Source organism: Schistocerca nitens, chromosome 2 (assembly GCF_023898315.1).
Source record: "Schistocerca nitens isolate TAMUIC-IGC-003100 chromosome 2, iqSchNite1.1, whole genome shotgun sequence".
Classification (NCBI taxonomy): Eukaryota; Metazoa; Arthropoda; class Insecta; order Orthoptera; family Acrididae; genus Schistocerca; species Schistocerca nitens.
The window spans coordinates 768,733,161-768,750,903 of record NC_064615.1 but is presented as its reverse complement, the minus strand read 5'-3'; the positions used below and the strand labels follow the sequence as shown (position 1 = coordinate 768,750,903).

Below are 17,743 nucleotides of genomic sequence, written 5' to 3'. Positions count from 1 at the left end.
GACCAAACGCTGTTGCAGAGGCAACGGAAAAAGCATGCAAAGTTCAGAAGAACGCGAAATCCCGAAGATTTACAGACGCGCGAAATTTGGCACGGACTTCAATGTGAGATGCCTTTAATAGGTTCCACAACGAAACATTGTCTCGAAATTTGGTAGAAAATCCGAAGAAATTCTGGCCGTATGCAAAGTACACAAGCGGCAAGACGCAGTCAATACCTTCGCTGCGCAGTGCTGATGGTACTGTTACCGACGACAGTGCCGCTAAAGCGGAGTTATTGAACGCAGTTTTCCGAAATTCCTTCACCAGGGAAAACGAATGAAATATTTCAAAATTTGAAACACGAACAGTTGCTAGCATGAGTTTCTTAGAAGTAGATACCTTAGGGGTTGCGAAGCAACTCAAATCGCTTGATACGGGCAAGTCTTCAGGTCCAGATTGTATACCGATTAGGTTCCTTTCAGATTACACTGATACAATAGCTCTCTACTTAGCAATCATATACAACCGCTCGCTCACCGATAGATCTGTACCTACAGATTGGAAAATTGCACAGGTCGCACCAGTGTTTAGGAAGGGTAGGAGTAATCCATCGAACTACAGACCTATATCATTGACGTCGGTTTGCAGTAGGGTTTTGGAGCACATACTGTATTCAAACATTATGAATCACCTCGAAGGGAACGATCTATTGATACGTAATCAGCATGGTTTCAGACAACATCGTTCTTGTGCAACGCAGCTAGCTCTTTATTCCCACGAAGTAATGGCCGCTATCGACAGGGGATCTCAGGTTGATTTCGTATTTCTGGATTTCCGGAAAGCTTTTGACACTGTTCCTCACAAGCGACTTCTAATCAAGCTGCAGGCCTAGGAGGTATCGTCTCAGCTGAGCGATTGGATTCGGAATTTCCTGTCAGGAAGGTCGCAGTTCGTAGTAATAGACGGAAAATCATCGAGTAAAACTGAAGTGATATCAGGTGTTCCCCAGGGAAGCGTCCTGGGACCTCTACTGTTCCTGATCTATATAAATGACCTGGGTGACAATCTGAGCAGTTCTCTTAGGTTGTTCGCAGATGATTTACCATCTAGTAAGGTCATCCGAAGACCAGTATCAGTTGCAAAGCGATTTAGAAAAGATTGCTGTATGGTGTGGCAGGTGGCAGTTGATGCTAAATAACGAAAAGTGCGAGGTGATCCACACGAGTTCCAAAAGAAATCCGTTGGAATTCGATTACTCGATAAATAGTACAATTATCAAGGCTGTCAATTCAACTAAGTACCTGGGTGTTAAAATTACGAACAACTTCAGTTGCAAAGACCACATGGATAATATTGTGGGGAAGGCGAGCCAAAGGTTGCGTTTCATTGGCAGGACACTTAGAAGATGCAAGAAGTCCACTAAAGAGACAGCTTACACTACACTCGTACGTCCTCTGTTATAATATTGCTGCGCGGTGTGGGATCCTTACCAGGTGGGATTGATGGAGGACATCGAAAGGGTGCAAAAAAAAAGGGCAGCTTGTTTTATATTATCACATAATATGGGAGAGAGTGTGGCAGATATGATACGCGATTTGGGATGGAAGTCATTAAAGCAAAGACGTTTTTCGTCATGGTGAGATCTATTTACGAAATTTCAGTCACCAACTTTCTCTTCCGAATGCGAAAATATTTTGTTGAGCCCAACCTACATAGGTAGGAATGATCATCAAAATAAAATAAAAGAAATCAGAGCTCGAACAGAAAGGTTTAGGTGTTCGTTTTTCCCGCACGCTGTTCGGGAGTGGAATGGTAGAGAGACAGTATGAGTGTGGTTCGAGGAACCCTCTGCCAAGCACTTAAATGTGAATTGCAGAGTAGTGATGTAGATGTAGAATAGGCACTTTACTTTGTGGTGCATGATGCAGGTTTATATAGCCCCAGGTGGTGAAGCAAATAGGGCAAACTGATGAAATCCTTTGGAGCAGCTTGAGATGATGACAGAGATGGAGGGAGTGAGAGGGAGAGAGCAAGACTGTATGGGGGAAGAGAGGAAGACTGCTGGGATCATGCACTGCTTCCTCAAAATACGTAACTACTATTGAATCCAAAAAACACGATGGCAACATGCCAAGAAGGAAAACGGATGCTTGGGAAAAAACACACACTAAATACAACGCAGAAGCTCTTACACAAAGATCACAAGAGCAGCTGAAAGTAATCTGGAAGGACATGAAAGCCAAAGCAAAGAAAATGAAAGCTAAATGCAATCGAGAACAATTTCAAACTGCCAGTGGAGTACGCGAGATGAAGATCAATGACAAAAGCCAAACGGTTGTTGATATGATCTCACAAGTTTTAGAAGGGATACTGGAGTCAACAACAATGACACATCTGAAGATAATGTGATTTTTTTTCAAATGGTTAATATGTTCTTGTTTCTTATATGGCATAATATATGTTTTTATCATTTCGGCATCGTTATAGTTTCAGTTAATACCAGATTCTAATATTTATTTGAATTTGCAATATTATAAAATAAGTCTTTTTTCTAGAAATCAAAACATTGTATGACTGTATACTCAATTAAGCAATAAAATGAGAATGTTAGTCCCCTATGGTGGGAAGAAGAAGAAGAAGAAGAGAGAGGGGAAAAGTCTTTACACTATCTTCTACTTTTGCTAGCAATCTAGGTACAATTTTAATTAAAGTAATTAAGTATAATATACCTTCTGACAGCTTGGCCTGCAGCACCTGTTTCTGGCTGAAATGCACATTAATGTTGTCATTCACATCCAAAGCATCAAGGTGAGACATATCTCTAACTTCTATTCCAAAGTTGTGTAGAACTGCAGCAGCCACAATAACATTCCCACACTTGTTTGGTTTAAATCACATTGTTTTAGTGAGAATTTGGAAACATTTCTTCCAAACCCCGAAAGCTCGCTCCATTACTCATCTGGTAGCAATATGGACTCTATTGTTGTGCTGTTGGCTCCTGTGTGGGTTTGGAACACAGGCATCTTAAGATGTTTGGAGAGAGCATATCCACCATCTCCAACAAGCAACCGATCATAATTTCAATTTTCAAATTCTGCAGCAACTCTCCTCTTGTCCCAAAAGCGTGCATCATGTGTGGAACTCAGCCAACGGCTTACCATGTTCAAAATCTTCATATTGGCATCACAGATGATGTGTGTATTGACAGAAAAGAAACACTTGCAATTTCTGTATAGTTCTGCTTGTGCACCAGAAGGACAAAGTATGAGTATATGTACACAATCTAAGGCCCTATGACATCTCAGAATCCACCATTTCGACATAATTCCCTTTTATTCTTTAATATGTTTTCTTGGCTCTGTGGAAAGGACACATACAGCAGTTTTAAAGCAAATAAACTGTTTATCACACTATTAAAAGCTCTTCCAGCAGTAGTACGATGATATTAATGAGATCCCCTGTTATGATTTTAGAAGTACCTGTGCAAAAGATTCGCAGTTCACAAAGAAGCAGCAACCTAGGAGACAAAGCACGTTTCCTGTTAGAATTATGCTGCAGTAACGGCTCCAGAACACCAAGCAGCAACTCGAAAAGATTCCTTATGAAATCCAAACCGCACTTTGAAATCACTGTCACTATACATCACTAATGGGTCTCTTCTCTCCATTACAATCCTCATACTTGGGATGTTCACCTCTTCCTCCATCTTACATCCTCCATCTTACATCCTCCATCTTCTTCGTAGTCCTGGTAATCCATAAAATTCAACACTTAAAACAGAACTCAAAGATCGCACCTTACACTCTTACTTTACTCCAAATACTGCCTAGGAGTAAATTTTGGCCTCATTTCCTCCTTAAGTTACTAATATAGCAGCGTAATCTTCAGTGGTGCTCTCCACCAGTAATGGAGTAAATAAATTTACTTTGGAAGTAAATGAAAAATTTACTCCTGGAATAATTTACTCCTTTAGTTCAGTACTACTGACTGGAAGTCGTCGATTTCCTTCTCTCTTAGTAAATTACTACTTTAATTTCACTTACTCCTGGTTGGTGCTCCCCACCCTTAGTTCATTTCCACAGAAAACTGTTGCAACTGACAACAGAATAATGGGTGCTACTTCAGGAGTTTTACTGTTCATACCACCAATTTTTTCAAATGCTCTAAGTCTGCAATGTAAGATAAAGTACTTCTTGATGTACAGAAAAACGAATCCCATTTGTCGATCATTGTAATTCTCTCTGCACAGTACTGCAATCCCGCTTCATAGAAAATAAGTGGTATCTGTCACTAATGTGATCTGAGAGTTCTCATCCCTCTCTTCTGTTATTCCCATTCATTTTAAAGGATTGTGACAATAGATCACTAGGCTGCCTCTTTCTACGGAAACAGCCACTGGACCTGTAAACGAACTTCATACTGCGAACATACTGATGAGGGTGAACAGCACTGACATCACGATTCTGCCGAACTCTGATAGTTGTGCTGAGAGCGAAATGCCATATTGCAATGCAACTGTTTCGTATACTTCCAAGATGGACAGAGGAAAACTGAGTAATATGTCAGGCCTTGTCATGCCCGCAGTCCACACAGGACGTTAGGCACACCAAAGCCAGCTTTGCTGTATAATATGCATAGCCATTGTGGGCTCTCAATTCTTAAATCTGTTTGTGTTCAATTAAAGGTATTTAATGTACAACATGAATGGTTACAGTAACTAACATATAAATGCAACTTTTGCCTTAACTGAAGTACAGTTACATACCTCCTCATTACTGCAGTCCCCTGATCCAGTTAGCAGGTAACATAATGTTTCTGCAATGTTCTGCTTGAGCAGAGTTAGTGCAAGATCTGGACAATTTGAGCACATCACTGACATCATGCGAAGAACAGTAATGAATGTCCCTGTGCTAATTACTGGTGGTGACAGAACAAGCTGCAAAGTAAATATTTTTTTTTATATTTATGATGTTTGTATATAATAATAATAATAATAATAATAATAAAAACTTTACAGTCAAATGCCATCACAATTACAATTGAAATGTTAAGAAAACAACAGAACATGTTCAGTGTTTTTTTAACTTCTCCTGAAAAATAATTTATACTAATTTTGCCACTAATGTAGAAATTTTTAACTGCATAAATAAAATCTCTTACCAGTTGCTGCAAATTTGTAAGCAGTTCTGGACTGGCTATCTCCTGTAGTTTACAAGGATCTGCTTGGAAACTGTCCACAAGCCGACTGAAAGCTAAGCACACACTCTCAACACTTTTCTTGTCTTGCTGTGTTAGACGATTTGCTAACAAGGCCATTGAATCTGCTACGAAATGGAATTCATCAGCGTGTAAATTTTGGCAACAGTTTGCCGTGATAGCTAAGGCTGCACGCTGTGCATTGATGCTGAAGAAGTCAAGGTACATCAAGCAGGCTGACACACCACGCTGCAAGCAAGACACACACATTAAGTCCATATCTTTATCACGTACCTGCTAAAAGGTTCACCCAGTCCCAGTTGTAGGTTGTGTATCTAACTGCTTCCAGGGGCAACAAAAGTTTACTTTTCAGTATTTCATATAATTATGGATCAAATTTAAAAATTTAAAATGCTGTCATAATTTATTCATTACAAGGTCTAACCTCGCATTAGGGGTTTGATACATTATGGCAAGTATTAAAGTTAGAAACTATGTGCATATATTTAAACAGTGGAAGTCAGTCGTAGTGTACCAATTACACAGACAATATTCACCCACTATTTGAGAATGAGAATGCTCTAGAATAGATGCCTGAAGCTGTTTTATAAATGGGAGTTTGAATTTTTTAAAGAACTGGCATTTGGAAGGGGTTACTGTTATAATTTCTAAACTAGTTTAGGAAGCCTGTCTATGAAATTCTAATGTTCCAGAATACTAGATATTTGGCAATAGTATTAAGGATGGCAAATAGTCTTAGACTTTAAATGTTGGCAGAAAAAGCCAGGTAGACAGAATCACAGACATCTGTATACCTATAATCAACACATACTGGCTATTATTCTTTTTAAGCTAATACTGTGTGCTAATGAACTTTTATATTTTAAGTGGTTAATTTATAGTGTTATCATGCAAACCAAATATTCATCTTATGTCATGAATTTACAAATATTATGCAGCAGCCACATCCTGAAGTGTCTTCTGCCACTGCACAATTTTCTTGGTGGTGCAGGGACACAAATTAAGAAAAAATTCCTGTCCTTCATATTTCAAAATTTTAACACAATACTGTATTATCACTGGTAACTTACTGCTTGGAGGATTGCTTTGCTATGCCTGCGAGATAACATCTCCAGAGCTGTGAGGGACTGTTCTGCAACATCCATACATTGAATCACTTGCAGCTTTTCTAGAAAGACAGGTACAGCATCCACGACAACAGCAGAGGATCTCGGAAGGGCCTCCATCATGTATGTCAAGGCACGACAGGCATGATTCATCTGTATATGATAAATTATTTATGTGATCCCACTGTATAACATACATTTAACTGTTTGCATGAAGCCCTTATTCTAATAAATTATACACATACTATTTCAATAATGGACATAAGTGATATTTAAAAATAAAATTAACTACTCATCTCCTAACTTGATAAGTCCACGGAATTTTATCAAGAAAGGGTATAGATTTTCAAATTTTCACTTTTTGTGTAGATGAATCAATGAGTTTGAAGCAGCCATACCAAAAAATGTATATTTTATGGGAGACACTTTGATCTTCACATATACCAAATAAATTGGTAATCATACATTCAATATTTTTGTTTAGAACCACTATTTCATTGTTAAAAAGGCAGTAGTATAGACTAACATGGTGTACAATCAGGAAAAAAAAGGGACCTGGATTTTTCCAGCATTTCCCAGTTAAAAATATACTTTTTCCCCAGATGAAAATACATCATACACCCAGAAAACTTATCAATCTCTTAAAAGGTACAGGTTTTATAAACCAGCACAGAACTTCCACGCACATAAGGGAGGGGGATTGGAAATATCTTTGATGCGCAGCAACATACAACATACTTTCACCTAACACATCATGGTAACATCTGATGCACTGAAATCTAGATAGTGATGTGCAATGTGCTTTTGTCACCCGATCATAGCTCATGTCACCTGATCTCGTCAGCCAATGACAGCAAATACTCTGAGCATAGGGCATGTGATGTAGTCAGCCAATGGCAATATCACTCTTAAGAAGTGCAAAGAATTAAATAGGAAAAGTTAATGGTTAAATTAATGTGTGTTCAGTACAGCTACAAGGAAAGCTACACTTTCACACATAATGGGGGTCAAAAATATTTTACTGTTTTCCCAAGGGTGTGGTTAGGCAGTATCCTGACAGCACTGCTTACATCGCAGCAGCTGAGAATTTCTTACAAGCACAATTATAAATTTCACTGCTGTGCACCAAACACTTTGTGGGTTACATAGCTGTTGAGCATTTTGAGTTTTCCATACAAGAGCCTATTATGTGTAAAATTGCTCAAGAATTCACGAGCTCAATCCCTTTTAGCCTGTGTTACCATATAAGATATATCAACACAAATGTGTCGCTAACATTTTAAATAATTGTATAAATGGCTGGTCTCCTGCTTTGGAATTCTGCTAAGTGGCTAGTCCTCAAAGTGAAAGGTTTGAATAAGAGTCAAACGCTCCTCAATTTGAGAAATCCATCACGCATTCCCACACATAACATAATTCATTTCGCACAAAAGGAAGTTTACTTTGAAAGTAATGCTTCTCAAACCAACATTTGCAATATTTTGCCCAAGACCTGTTAGAAATGTAAACAGTTTTGACATCATACTTCTCGAAAGCAGTTTACTGTTATGAAGTATTGTACAGTCTTCATACAGCCTTTGACACATTTTGTTACCAACTGATGATCGTGTGTGCACTGTGTTTTGTTGCTGTAAATTGTGGATTTTCTTTGTAATTAAAGTTTTATTTCGGTGTTATTCTATCTACATCAATAATCTGCAAATCACATTTGTGTGCCTGGCAGAGTGGTATGTTTTGTTGCTGCAGTATTATTCTTCTGTAGCAGGCTAAAGTAAAATTCTTTATTGGAGTATCAGTTCCGCCAAAATTTACGAAAAATTTAATTGGAAACTGAAACAATGAAAAATTATGGGTTTTTCCCCACACGTTCTGGGGCACATACACCCTGACTAGGTACTTGCTTTTGCAATATAAAATTTACTATAGACGACAATGCCTTTAAATTATGATCTATAAATACATCCTAAAGTAAATGAACTCTCAATTTATCTATCAAATTCTTCAAAGCTACAATACAGTTACAAAGATATTTTTTGTTTTGAATAAAATGGGATTGACATTTAAGATTAAAACACTGAAAGAACAAAAGAAGTCATAACTGAAATAAAACTGTTTCACAGCAATAAAAATAGCTACGCAAAAAATTAAATGCTCCCTGTAGGTTAAGAAGCAGGTAAGATTTCTTAGTTATTTGATTTTGATGTCACCTATAATGCTTTGTTTGCTTGAAAAAAATTCATGTCTGATCATGTTAATAGATGTATTATTTCATTACTCTCTCCTTCCAATTTTTGTTGTGTTGACTGGCATAAATAAAGTTGATCCTCCTCTTGAGTTCAACATTTTATTGTGTTACCAATCCAGTGCGGCTCTACAATTGCAAGTCGAACAGTGTTGCCTCTTACTAAGTTGAAGAAGATGACAACTCCTGTGACAAAATGAAAAACTTAATAAAAATTTCAGGCTCCCTTTCTTCACTTGCATAATATATAATGGCATGTTCTGTTTGCCGCTGATTTATTTGGTCCACAGATGAACAAACCAACAGTACGAAGAGATTCAAGAGGGTGTATTAGTATCACTCAGCCATGCAAAACTAAATGTAATATTAGAAAGCCAACACTTGGCTAGAATTTGTGCAGGTGAAAAATACATTATTGTGATTATGAAGTTGTTTGGGAGAGGGAGGATGATGTCCTGGGTATGGGCAACTGACATCCACCAGGTATATTAAGCCTTCTTTTATGTCATCGGGGTTGAGATGTTGTCTGCTATTGCTAATTTCTAGCTGACTATGAGCACGGAAGTGTTGGATCGGACTGTTTTTGTAGCTTGATAAGTGAGAAAGTGAAGAAAAGTTATGGAGACAAATCTGTACTTGTTTGCGAAAACAAGGATTATTTCTTTATGCACGGTGACAAAAACTGCTGCACCCTTTCCCCTCAATAAAGTGAAGAAATGCAGTGACTTCTGAAATCAGAGTATCTTCCACTGTGTCACATAATGTCAAAGGAAGCTAAACCTAGGGTATAATAAAGTATTAACAAATTAAACTTCAGATCAACAGCCTTGATTTCAACACTACCCACAGAGTTCTAAAATACAGTACATTACTCATTCATGAGTACATTATATTTTCCAGTGTAACTTAATGGATCTTAATTTTTGACTGTTAAATCAATACGGGAATTAACACCAAACAGTGTAGAATATTAGAGGGAAAAGATTGAGAAATTTAGTGCACACTGGTGTATTTCATTTAAGAAGTAAAGTCACCACAAACAGTAGAGATGTTAAACCACCAAAAGGCACATTCAATCATTCACAGATTCCATAAACAAAATCATTATACTTACCAGTTCAAAGTTATGTTCCATCCCAAGAAGTGTAATAAGTGCAGGTACAACTTGTTTCACCGGAAATCCAGCCAGCGTGTCCTCATTTCCCATAACCAACATCTGACACATCTCCATAACAGCCTGAAGTTGTTGCCCTTCATCACCTGTCGCTTGAACACCTTGAAGTAGCTGTTGTGCTTTGGAAGCTGCAACATGCACAGCACCATCAAATTGGCCCATTTAAGATTTTCATGCTAGTTGCACTGCACAATGCTTTACTACACCAAAGAATAAGTACCATTGCAGACAGGTTTTCTTGATTTATATATTATCAGCTCCGAACACACACAATAATTTAACACTGCACAGTTAAATAAATTGCACTTTTTAATGTATTCTTATTTCCAGTTCATGGTCAGATTAAAACTGCACAAACAACTGGTCTGCCATGCTGGCTACTGAAATTTTCACATTTAAAAAAATGCATGCATCCATTTCTTCCTGTGTAAGGTTTCAGCAAAAGCTATGCAACAAGTTAAAAATAAAGCACTAGATAAAGTCTCCAACTATGGCACCCTTCCATTGGTAAATGAACTAGCCAGATATTCTCTTATAGCCCCTTTCAAAGTTTCGACTACCCTGTTCCGATTTGTCTTCTCATAATGTGCGAGTACACCAACCTATGCTGGAGAGCCTCAACAGTATTCGAGAAGTAAGGGAGTTATACTGCCCAATCGAAGTATATCTGCATAACTTAGATGTATCAAGAGTAATGGGTGCACGAGGTAAGAGAGCAAAATCTCACATGAAGCAATAGCCTTCAAAATGAATGAAATGCCTTATGCCGAGTGAGTAAAGTGACTTATAGATTTGTTCTTCATGAGAAACCAGCATGAAACCAACTAATTTGCATTAGGTACATTTAACCAGACACCAAAGTTACGGCAAAGAATTTACTAATTTCAAACATTAAAATCATTTGAAAATAACTGTACATGGGTTTCTAAGTTTCTCCACAACAGATCATCATCATCATCATCATCATCATCATCATCATCATAATCATCATCCATCATCTCACAAATGCTCCACTGTTATAAAACTTAACATATGTAAAATATTACAGTGTAGCCTAGAATAATTGCCTTTCGGAAGTTTTTGTAATTTCAGTGCTGTCAAATGAGTGCAAAATTCTATTACCTGTGGTGTTGACCACCTCTTATTACCTTGTCCACTAAAAGCTCATTAATACGCAAGAAGTAATAGTTTCAGCAACTGACGATGTTTAAGTAACATACACACTACTGACTAAAACATCATGCAAGAGTTCATAAGAGCATTGTATGTGATAGAGGTGGGAGGACACACACACACACACACACACACACACACACACACACACACACACACACACACACACGGAGGGGAGAGGAGAGGGAGGGAGGGAGGGAGGGAGGGGGGGGGGAGGTCAGAAAATGAAAGATATAGAAAAATTAAAAGGGAGTGAAGAAAGGAGTAGTTACTATGCTGAGACCAAAGAAATTAATGTAAATTAAGGCCAGCTGGCTGGTGAGATCCAAGGACATGTGGTAATGCCAGTTCCCACCTGTGAAGTTCCCAGAAACTCAAGTCTGGGGGAAGAATCCACATGGTGCATGTAGCAAAACAGGCACCAACATCATGACTATCATGTAGAGCATGCTCTACAACAGGTTTGTGTGTGTTGCCAGAGTATACCCTCTGCCTATGCTCATTCATCGCAACAACAACTTGGTGGTAGTCCCGTTGACGGAGAGGGCCGAACAGTTTTTTTACATAACAGCTGGTATACTCATATGTCATATCGAAGGTGGCTCTCCCTTTAGTAGTGTATGTCCTGCCAGTTACAGAGCTTGTGTGGGTTGGGCTAGGAGGTTGCACAGGCAAACCTTACAGTGGGGACTGTCACAGGAGTGGGAGCCATAGGGTATGGAAATGGGTGTGGAAGGAGCACAGTGCCCGACAAGGATACTGCGGAGATTGGTAGGGCAATGAAATGCTATTCATATATGAAGATAGTAACTGTTCTCGAAGGAACAGATACCACTGATGACCGTGCAGCTACTCTAGAATAAATGATAATAAATTGAAACCCTCAGCTGCTGCGAGGTGTTGTTGATATACCTCGATGGGGACAGCTGAAAATGTGTGCATTCGTACAGGTCGGCCAAACGCTTACGGGAATTGTCACCTTAGTGTGCGTGAGTAACAAACGGATGGGCAAATATCTATTAGGAAAATTACATATGTAGGTTGTGGACAGTTGGAAATGTGAGTCTCACGGGAAGCGTGCAAGGGATAAGTCCCTGCAGTTACACTATTCATCTGCGTCCTCGGTGCCTCAGATGGATAGAGCGTATGCCATGTAAGCAGGAGATCCCGGGTTCGAGTCCCAGTCGGGGCACACATTTTCAGCTGCTCCCATTGAGGTATATCAACAACACCTGTCGGCAGCTGAGGGTTTCAATTAATTATCATTTAGAAAAGCTATTCTGTGTATGGTGGACAAAATGAACAGAATGGACTTCATTAAAAGACTTGAATTTATGAAGTCATAGCCTTGTTGAAGTAGCTGGTATGTATAAACAGTACCAGGATTGGGTGTGATAGCCTGGGAAATTTTCTCTGAACTAGGCTGGTGGGGTAATTATGTCAAATTAAGGCTGAGTTGAGAATGGTGGTATATTGCTGTAAAGAGTCTGCTACTGAACAAACTGTTTGTCTCGAAAGCCAAGGCTGGATGGGAGCGAACGTTTGACACAGAAAGGATGATAACTGTCAAAATGAAAATAATCTTGTTTGATAGTAAGTTTAACGTGAACAGAAGTGTGTAGCTGACCTTCGTTGAGGATGAGGTCAATGTCAAAGAAAGTGGTATAGGTTTTGGAATTTAACTGGTAGTATGTATTTAAATCAGCCTCAGCCTCATGAACCCATACGGCAAAGATGCCAATGTATCTAAAAAGAAAACAGGGGCTAAAGGCTTACAGATCCCAGGAAAGCATTCCTTGTTCCCGTGGCTGAGCCCCTGATCTGTTCCTGTGTCTGTCCTTCAAATGTAAAGTAGTGGTTGGTAAGTATGAAGTCAATTAAAGTGAGCAGGAAGCATGTCATAGGTTTGGAACCAGATGGGCACCGAGTGAGGAAATGTTCATGTTCAGCAGCAGACTACGTACATGGGAGATGTCGGTGAAGAGGGAGATGGCATCAGTTTTTGGCAAGGAAGGTGCGTGGTGGGACTGGGGTGGGCACAGATTTCACAGATACAGTTGTTCAGTTGGAGACACTTTGCAACAATAACCACCAGTCTCACCTCAGCCTCCAGTGGATGTAATTACCCCTCCAGCTTAGTTAAAAAACAGATTTTCTGTCTCAGCACAGCCAATCCTGGCACTGCTGATCCTCCCAACAAACAACTGAGGAGTACACCCCTTTTCTCAGTATTATTCTGATCTTGAATGTATTAATTGGCTACTTCAACGCGGACCATTCTGTCTGTCATTTTTCCCACCACACCTCAAATAGCTTTTCGTCACCCAACGTCCACAATATCATTGCCAGACTCTGAGCTCCTTCTTTACCCATTTCTCTACCCTATGGCTCCTACCTCTGACTATCACCACAGTAAGACTAGCCCTATGCACTCTCTTTGCATCTCCTGTACCAGCTCTGTAACTGATAACACACATACAAACAAAGGAAAAGCCACCTGTGGTGTGACACATGCTGTATAGCAGCTGCTATGTGAACGCTGTTTGGTCTTTCACACCATCAGTGTTACTGCTACCAAGTTCCCATCAGGATGAATGGCCATAGGCAGATTGTGTATACCGGAACACACAATATCCTGTTGTACAGCATACCTTACGTAACACTCGTTACCTCAGCATTCATTTCGCCACAAGCACCATGGGGATTCTCCTCCCAGACATCAGTTTTTCAGAAATCTGTAGGTGGGAACTGGCATTACCATATGTCCTTGGTTCTCGCCACCCCCACCTGGCCTTAATTTATGTTAATTTCTTTTGTATTAGTGTTTCTTCACAGTAACTAATCCTTTCGTCACTCCCTTTAGTTTTCTATATCTTTTATTTTCTTACCTGTCTTTTTTTCCCTACCCCTTCTCCCCTCTCCCATCTCTGTCACATACGATGCACTCAGCTTTCCATTCTTACTGACTCAAGCACAATCTTTAGTCAGTAATCTCCGTCTTGCATATTACCCTATCTTTCACCTTTCAAGCTCCCGGGTTTTCAAATCTCGTCTGATGCAGTCCCCAATCAATCAATCTTTCCTTCTTATCCCATTCAGTTAAGTTCCCCTGACCCACAGATGTGGGCAACTTTACCGAACTCTCCCCATTTCGCAAAACCTCATCAGTCCTTTTCCTGCACCCTTCTTCCTTCCCCTTCAACTCTCCTGCCAGAAGGAGCCAATGGCTCTGAAAGCTAGCAAATTTAAATAATGGTATGTATGTGTTTCTCCTGCTGTTGCTTGGTGCAAATATTTTTTGTCTATATGATTACATTATATTTTGAAAAATTACACTCACTGAAATACACATTACTGTCCTGTCTGTGGTTTCACTGTCTCAATCTTCTGGCAAGATTTGTATAAATTGTGTCATTTTCCCTGGTACTTGCTTTGTTTCCATTTGCCAACATTTTCCTCTGTTGCTTTCTGTCGTTTTTCCTATGCTATACTGAGATATTTTAGTGTCTTACATATTGCTGTATTAAGTTTTGATTTTATGTTCTCCATCTGAACAACAAACTTAGTCTAAATTTTGAAAATTTAGTTTTGGTGCAGCAAATAATTTATGAGATTTACATTTTGTATGTTCTTTACTGACAGATGCATATACTTCTCTAGTTATAAGCTTTTCTCTCTTTTATCCCATAACACAAATCAAATTTTCTGGGTGTGAGAACATCATTTTGATAATGAGAAAACCATTTGTCAGAACTGTGACAGAACAATTAAATTCAAGTCAAGAGGAAATTCATATACTCCAGAAGTGTGATACAAGTTAAGAAAAACATACACCCAGCAGAACAAAAATGCAACTAAACACAATAAATGAAAGAGGACTGACGCAGCATGAGAAAGTCAACAAATAATGAGAGAGAAGACAGACTGATTAAAATGCTGAAGAATTGAACAAAGTAATGCATATGAAACACACAGAGTCTGTTTATCCTAATCTCTTTTCACCCAAGTTTCATTCACCCCAAAATTCAGCACTCTCACAAATTTACAATTTAAATTCTGAAATTGAAAAATATTAGAACATGCATTCATGAGAATTAAGATAATGAAGCTATCAAATAATGTTATGACAAGAAAGCCTTAACTTTTTTCCACACAGAACAAGAAGTTCCTGGTCTTCTTGTATATCAAAAATGACCAAACACAAAAATCATCAGAATAACTTTAACAAAGTAATCTACCCACAAACTGAAAATTACATGCTTGTAAACATATATAAAATTAATGACTTTCAGCTTTTCAAAATGAAAGCTTATATTTCAGCAGTTGAACATTCACATTTGAAAAATATTACACAGCAATTAAGCATACTTAGAAATAATTACCAAATTTATTTCTTTGTCACTGAATTTACTGCTTTGGAAGATAAGTAAGCACAATGTAAGGTGCAGGGATAGACTCTCAATATTTATTTCCGAGTACGCATCTCAGCCGTAACAGATCTTTTATCCTTCAATACTCACATAGGAAACTTCTAACTAAATTATTAAAAAAATTTTAATATACAGGGTGATTCAAAAAGAATACCACAACTTTAGGAATTTAAAACTCTGCAACGACAAAAGGCAGAGCTAAGCACTATCTGTCGGCGAATTAAGGGAGCTATAAAGTTTCATTTAGTTGTACATTTGTTCGCTTGAGGCGCTGTTGACTAGGCGTCAGCGTCAGTTGATGCTAAGATGGCGACCGCTCAACAGAAAGCTTTTTGTGTTATCGAGTACGGCAGAAGTGAATCGACGACAGTTGTTCAGTGTGCATTTCGAACGAAGTATGGTGTTAAACCTCCTGATAGGTGGTGTATTAAACGTTGGTATAAACAGTTTACAGAGAATGGGTGTTCGTGCAAAGGGAAAAAAAGTTTTTGGTCCCGTTTTCTTCGAAGGTGCTACTGTAACTGGACTACAGTATCTGGAGATGTTAGAGAATTGGCTGTTCCCTCAGCTCGAACAAGAAGCACAATAATTCATATTTCAGCAGGATGGAGCGCCACCACATTGGCACTTATCTGTCCGTAACTACCTGAACGTCAACTACCCGAGGCGATGGATCGGCCGCCAGGCAGCCGTGACAGAGCACTTCATCACTGGCCTCCAAGAAGCCCTGATCTTACCCCCTGCGATTTTTTCTTATGAGGGTATGTTAAGGATATGGTGTTTCGGCCACCTCTCCCAGCCACCATTGATGATTTGAAACGAGAAATAACAGCAGCTATCCAAACTGTTACGCCTGATATGCTACAGAGAGTGTGGAACGAGTTGGAGTATCGGGTTGATATTGCTCGAGTGTCTGGAGGGGGCCATATTGAACATCTCTGAACTTGTTTTTGAGTGAAAAAAAAACCTTTTTAAATACTCTTTGTAATGATGTATAACAGAAGGTTATATTGTTTCTTTCATTAAATACACATTTTTAAAGTTGTGGTATTCTTTTTGAATCACCCTGTATTACTTGCAATGACACACACACACACACACACACACACACACACACACACACACACACACACACAGAGTCAGGACTGAGACACAAATATAGCAAGAAAGATGCCTTACACGAGCTGGCACCCATACTACGATGCAGAAGGGTTTGCATTCGAGGTCCTAATGCACCAAATAAATGAGGTGGCAGTCCTCTCGCTTCCAAAAGTGCCTGCAAACGTCCTACTTCACTATCATCACTCTCACTGTCTGGAGCACTTGACGGCATTCCTGAAGGAATACCAGATGCTGATGGAACTGTCAAATAATACATAACAATTTGTTATACACATTGTAAAGTTGCCTTTATTTGTTTCTAAAAACTATGTGAGAAAAAATAATGACACCTATGAGGTTTGAATAATTTGACAACCAAGTCACATTACACTGAAACATCAAACATTAACTACTTACACAGAACAGTAACAACATACTTGGTTTACTTCATAATTTTAATTTGCACTCACCTGCAGAGGCAGCACTTGCAGGCTCTTCAACAGGAACTTGATTGCCCCCTGGAACACTGTTTGTTGGATGAGATTCTGATCCCGTTGTTTCCTGGGTACCAGAGGACATGGCAGCTCCTGAAGCAGTTGATGATGTTGCAGCCGTCGCTGTCGCTGTCGCCGCAGCGGCAGCAGCAGTGGCCCCAGGCAAGGAGGCTTTTCCAGCCCGGGACGAGCGGCGGCTGCAAACACTGCCACAAGTCACAGTCCTGCGTCATCTCAACTTATAACAGAAAAAATTCTTTTGTGTGGCAGCAGACATATGAAATCAATTAGTTGCCCAACCACTATAAATTCTAACAGATTATCCTACTGTGACACTTTCTTCAATAAACAATTGTTACACTGTTTACCTGAATTCAACTTGAATTTTTTGCTAGGGTGTTCACATGATAAAGGTGGATGATCTGATTCAAAATATTTAACACGTGAAGAACATGTATTACAACAGTTCAAATATCTTGGGCCACACTGTAGGTAGATTGTGTTTAATGGTGCATTTAATTTAGTTCAATGTACTACCAACTGCTCTTCCGAACACTCCCTCTTATGAAACTTCCTGGCAGATTAAAACTGTGTGCCCAACCGAGACTCGAACTCGGGCACACAGTTTTAATCTGCCATGAAGCTTCATATCAGCACACACTCCGCTGCAGAGTGAAAATCTCATTCCACTCCCTCTTATGTGTTGAAAGATATTTTATATTGAGCTGTTAAATTAATACACAAGGTGGATGAAAATACACCCAAACTAAGCTGGCCTCAAAATATGACCTGTGACAGTTGATGGTAAACATGTGGTGATTGTGAA

At 39.1% G+C, this 17,743-nt stretch overlaps 1 protein-coding gene across 1 annotated transcript in view; it reads right to left on the bottom strand.

The window, feature by feature from the left end:
- The window catches only part of LOC126237009 (E3 ubiquitin-protein ligase TRIP12), a 236,317-nt gene that overhangs the window by 128,055 nt on the left and 90,519 nt on the right, over nucleotides 1-17,743 (bottom strand). Inside the window, exons 6-11 of the mRNA XM_049946736.1 lie at nucleotides 16,894-17,114; nucleotides 16,502-16,684; nucleotides 9,660-9,847; nucleotides 6,268-6,456; nucleotides 5,141-5,425; nucleotides 4,746-4,916 (exon numbers count right to left, since the gene is read on the bottom strand). Coding sequence (XP_049802693.1) covers nucleotides 4,746-4,916; nucleotides 5,141-5,425; nucleotides 6,268-6,456; nucleotides 9,660-9,847; nucleotides 16,502-16,684; nucleotides 16,894-17,114 — 1,237 coding nt within the window. The remainder of the gene's footprint in view (nucleotides 1-4,745; nucleotides 4,917-5,140; nucleotides 5,426-6,267; nucleotides 6,457-9,659; nucleotides 9,848-16,501; nucleotides 16,685-16,893; nucleotides 17,115-17,743) is intronic.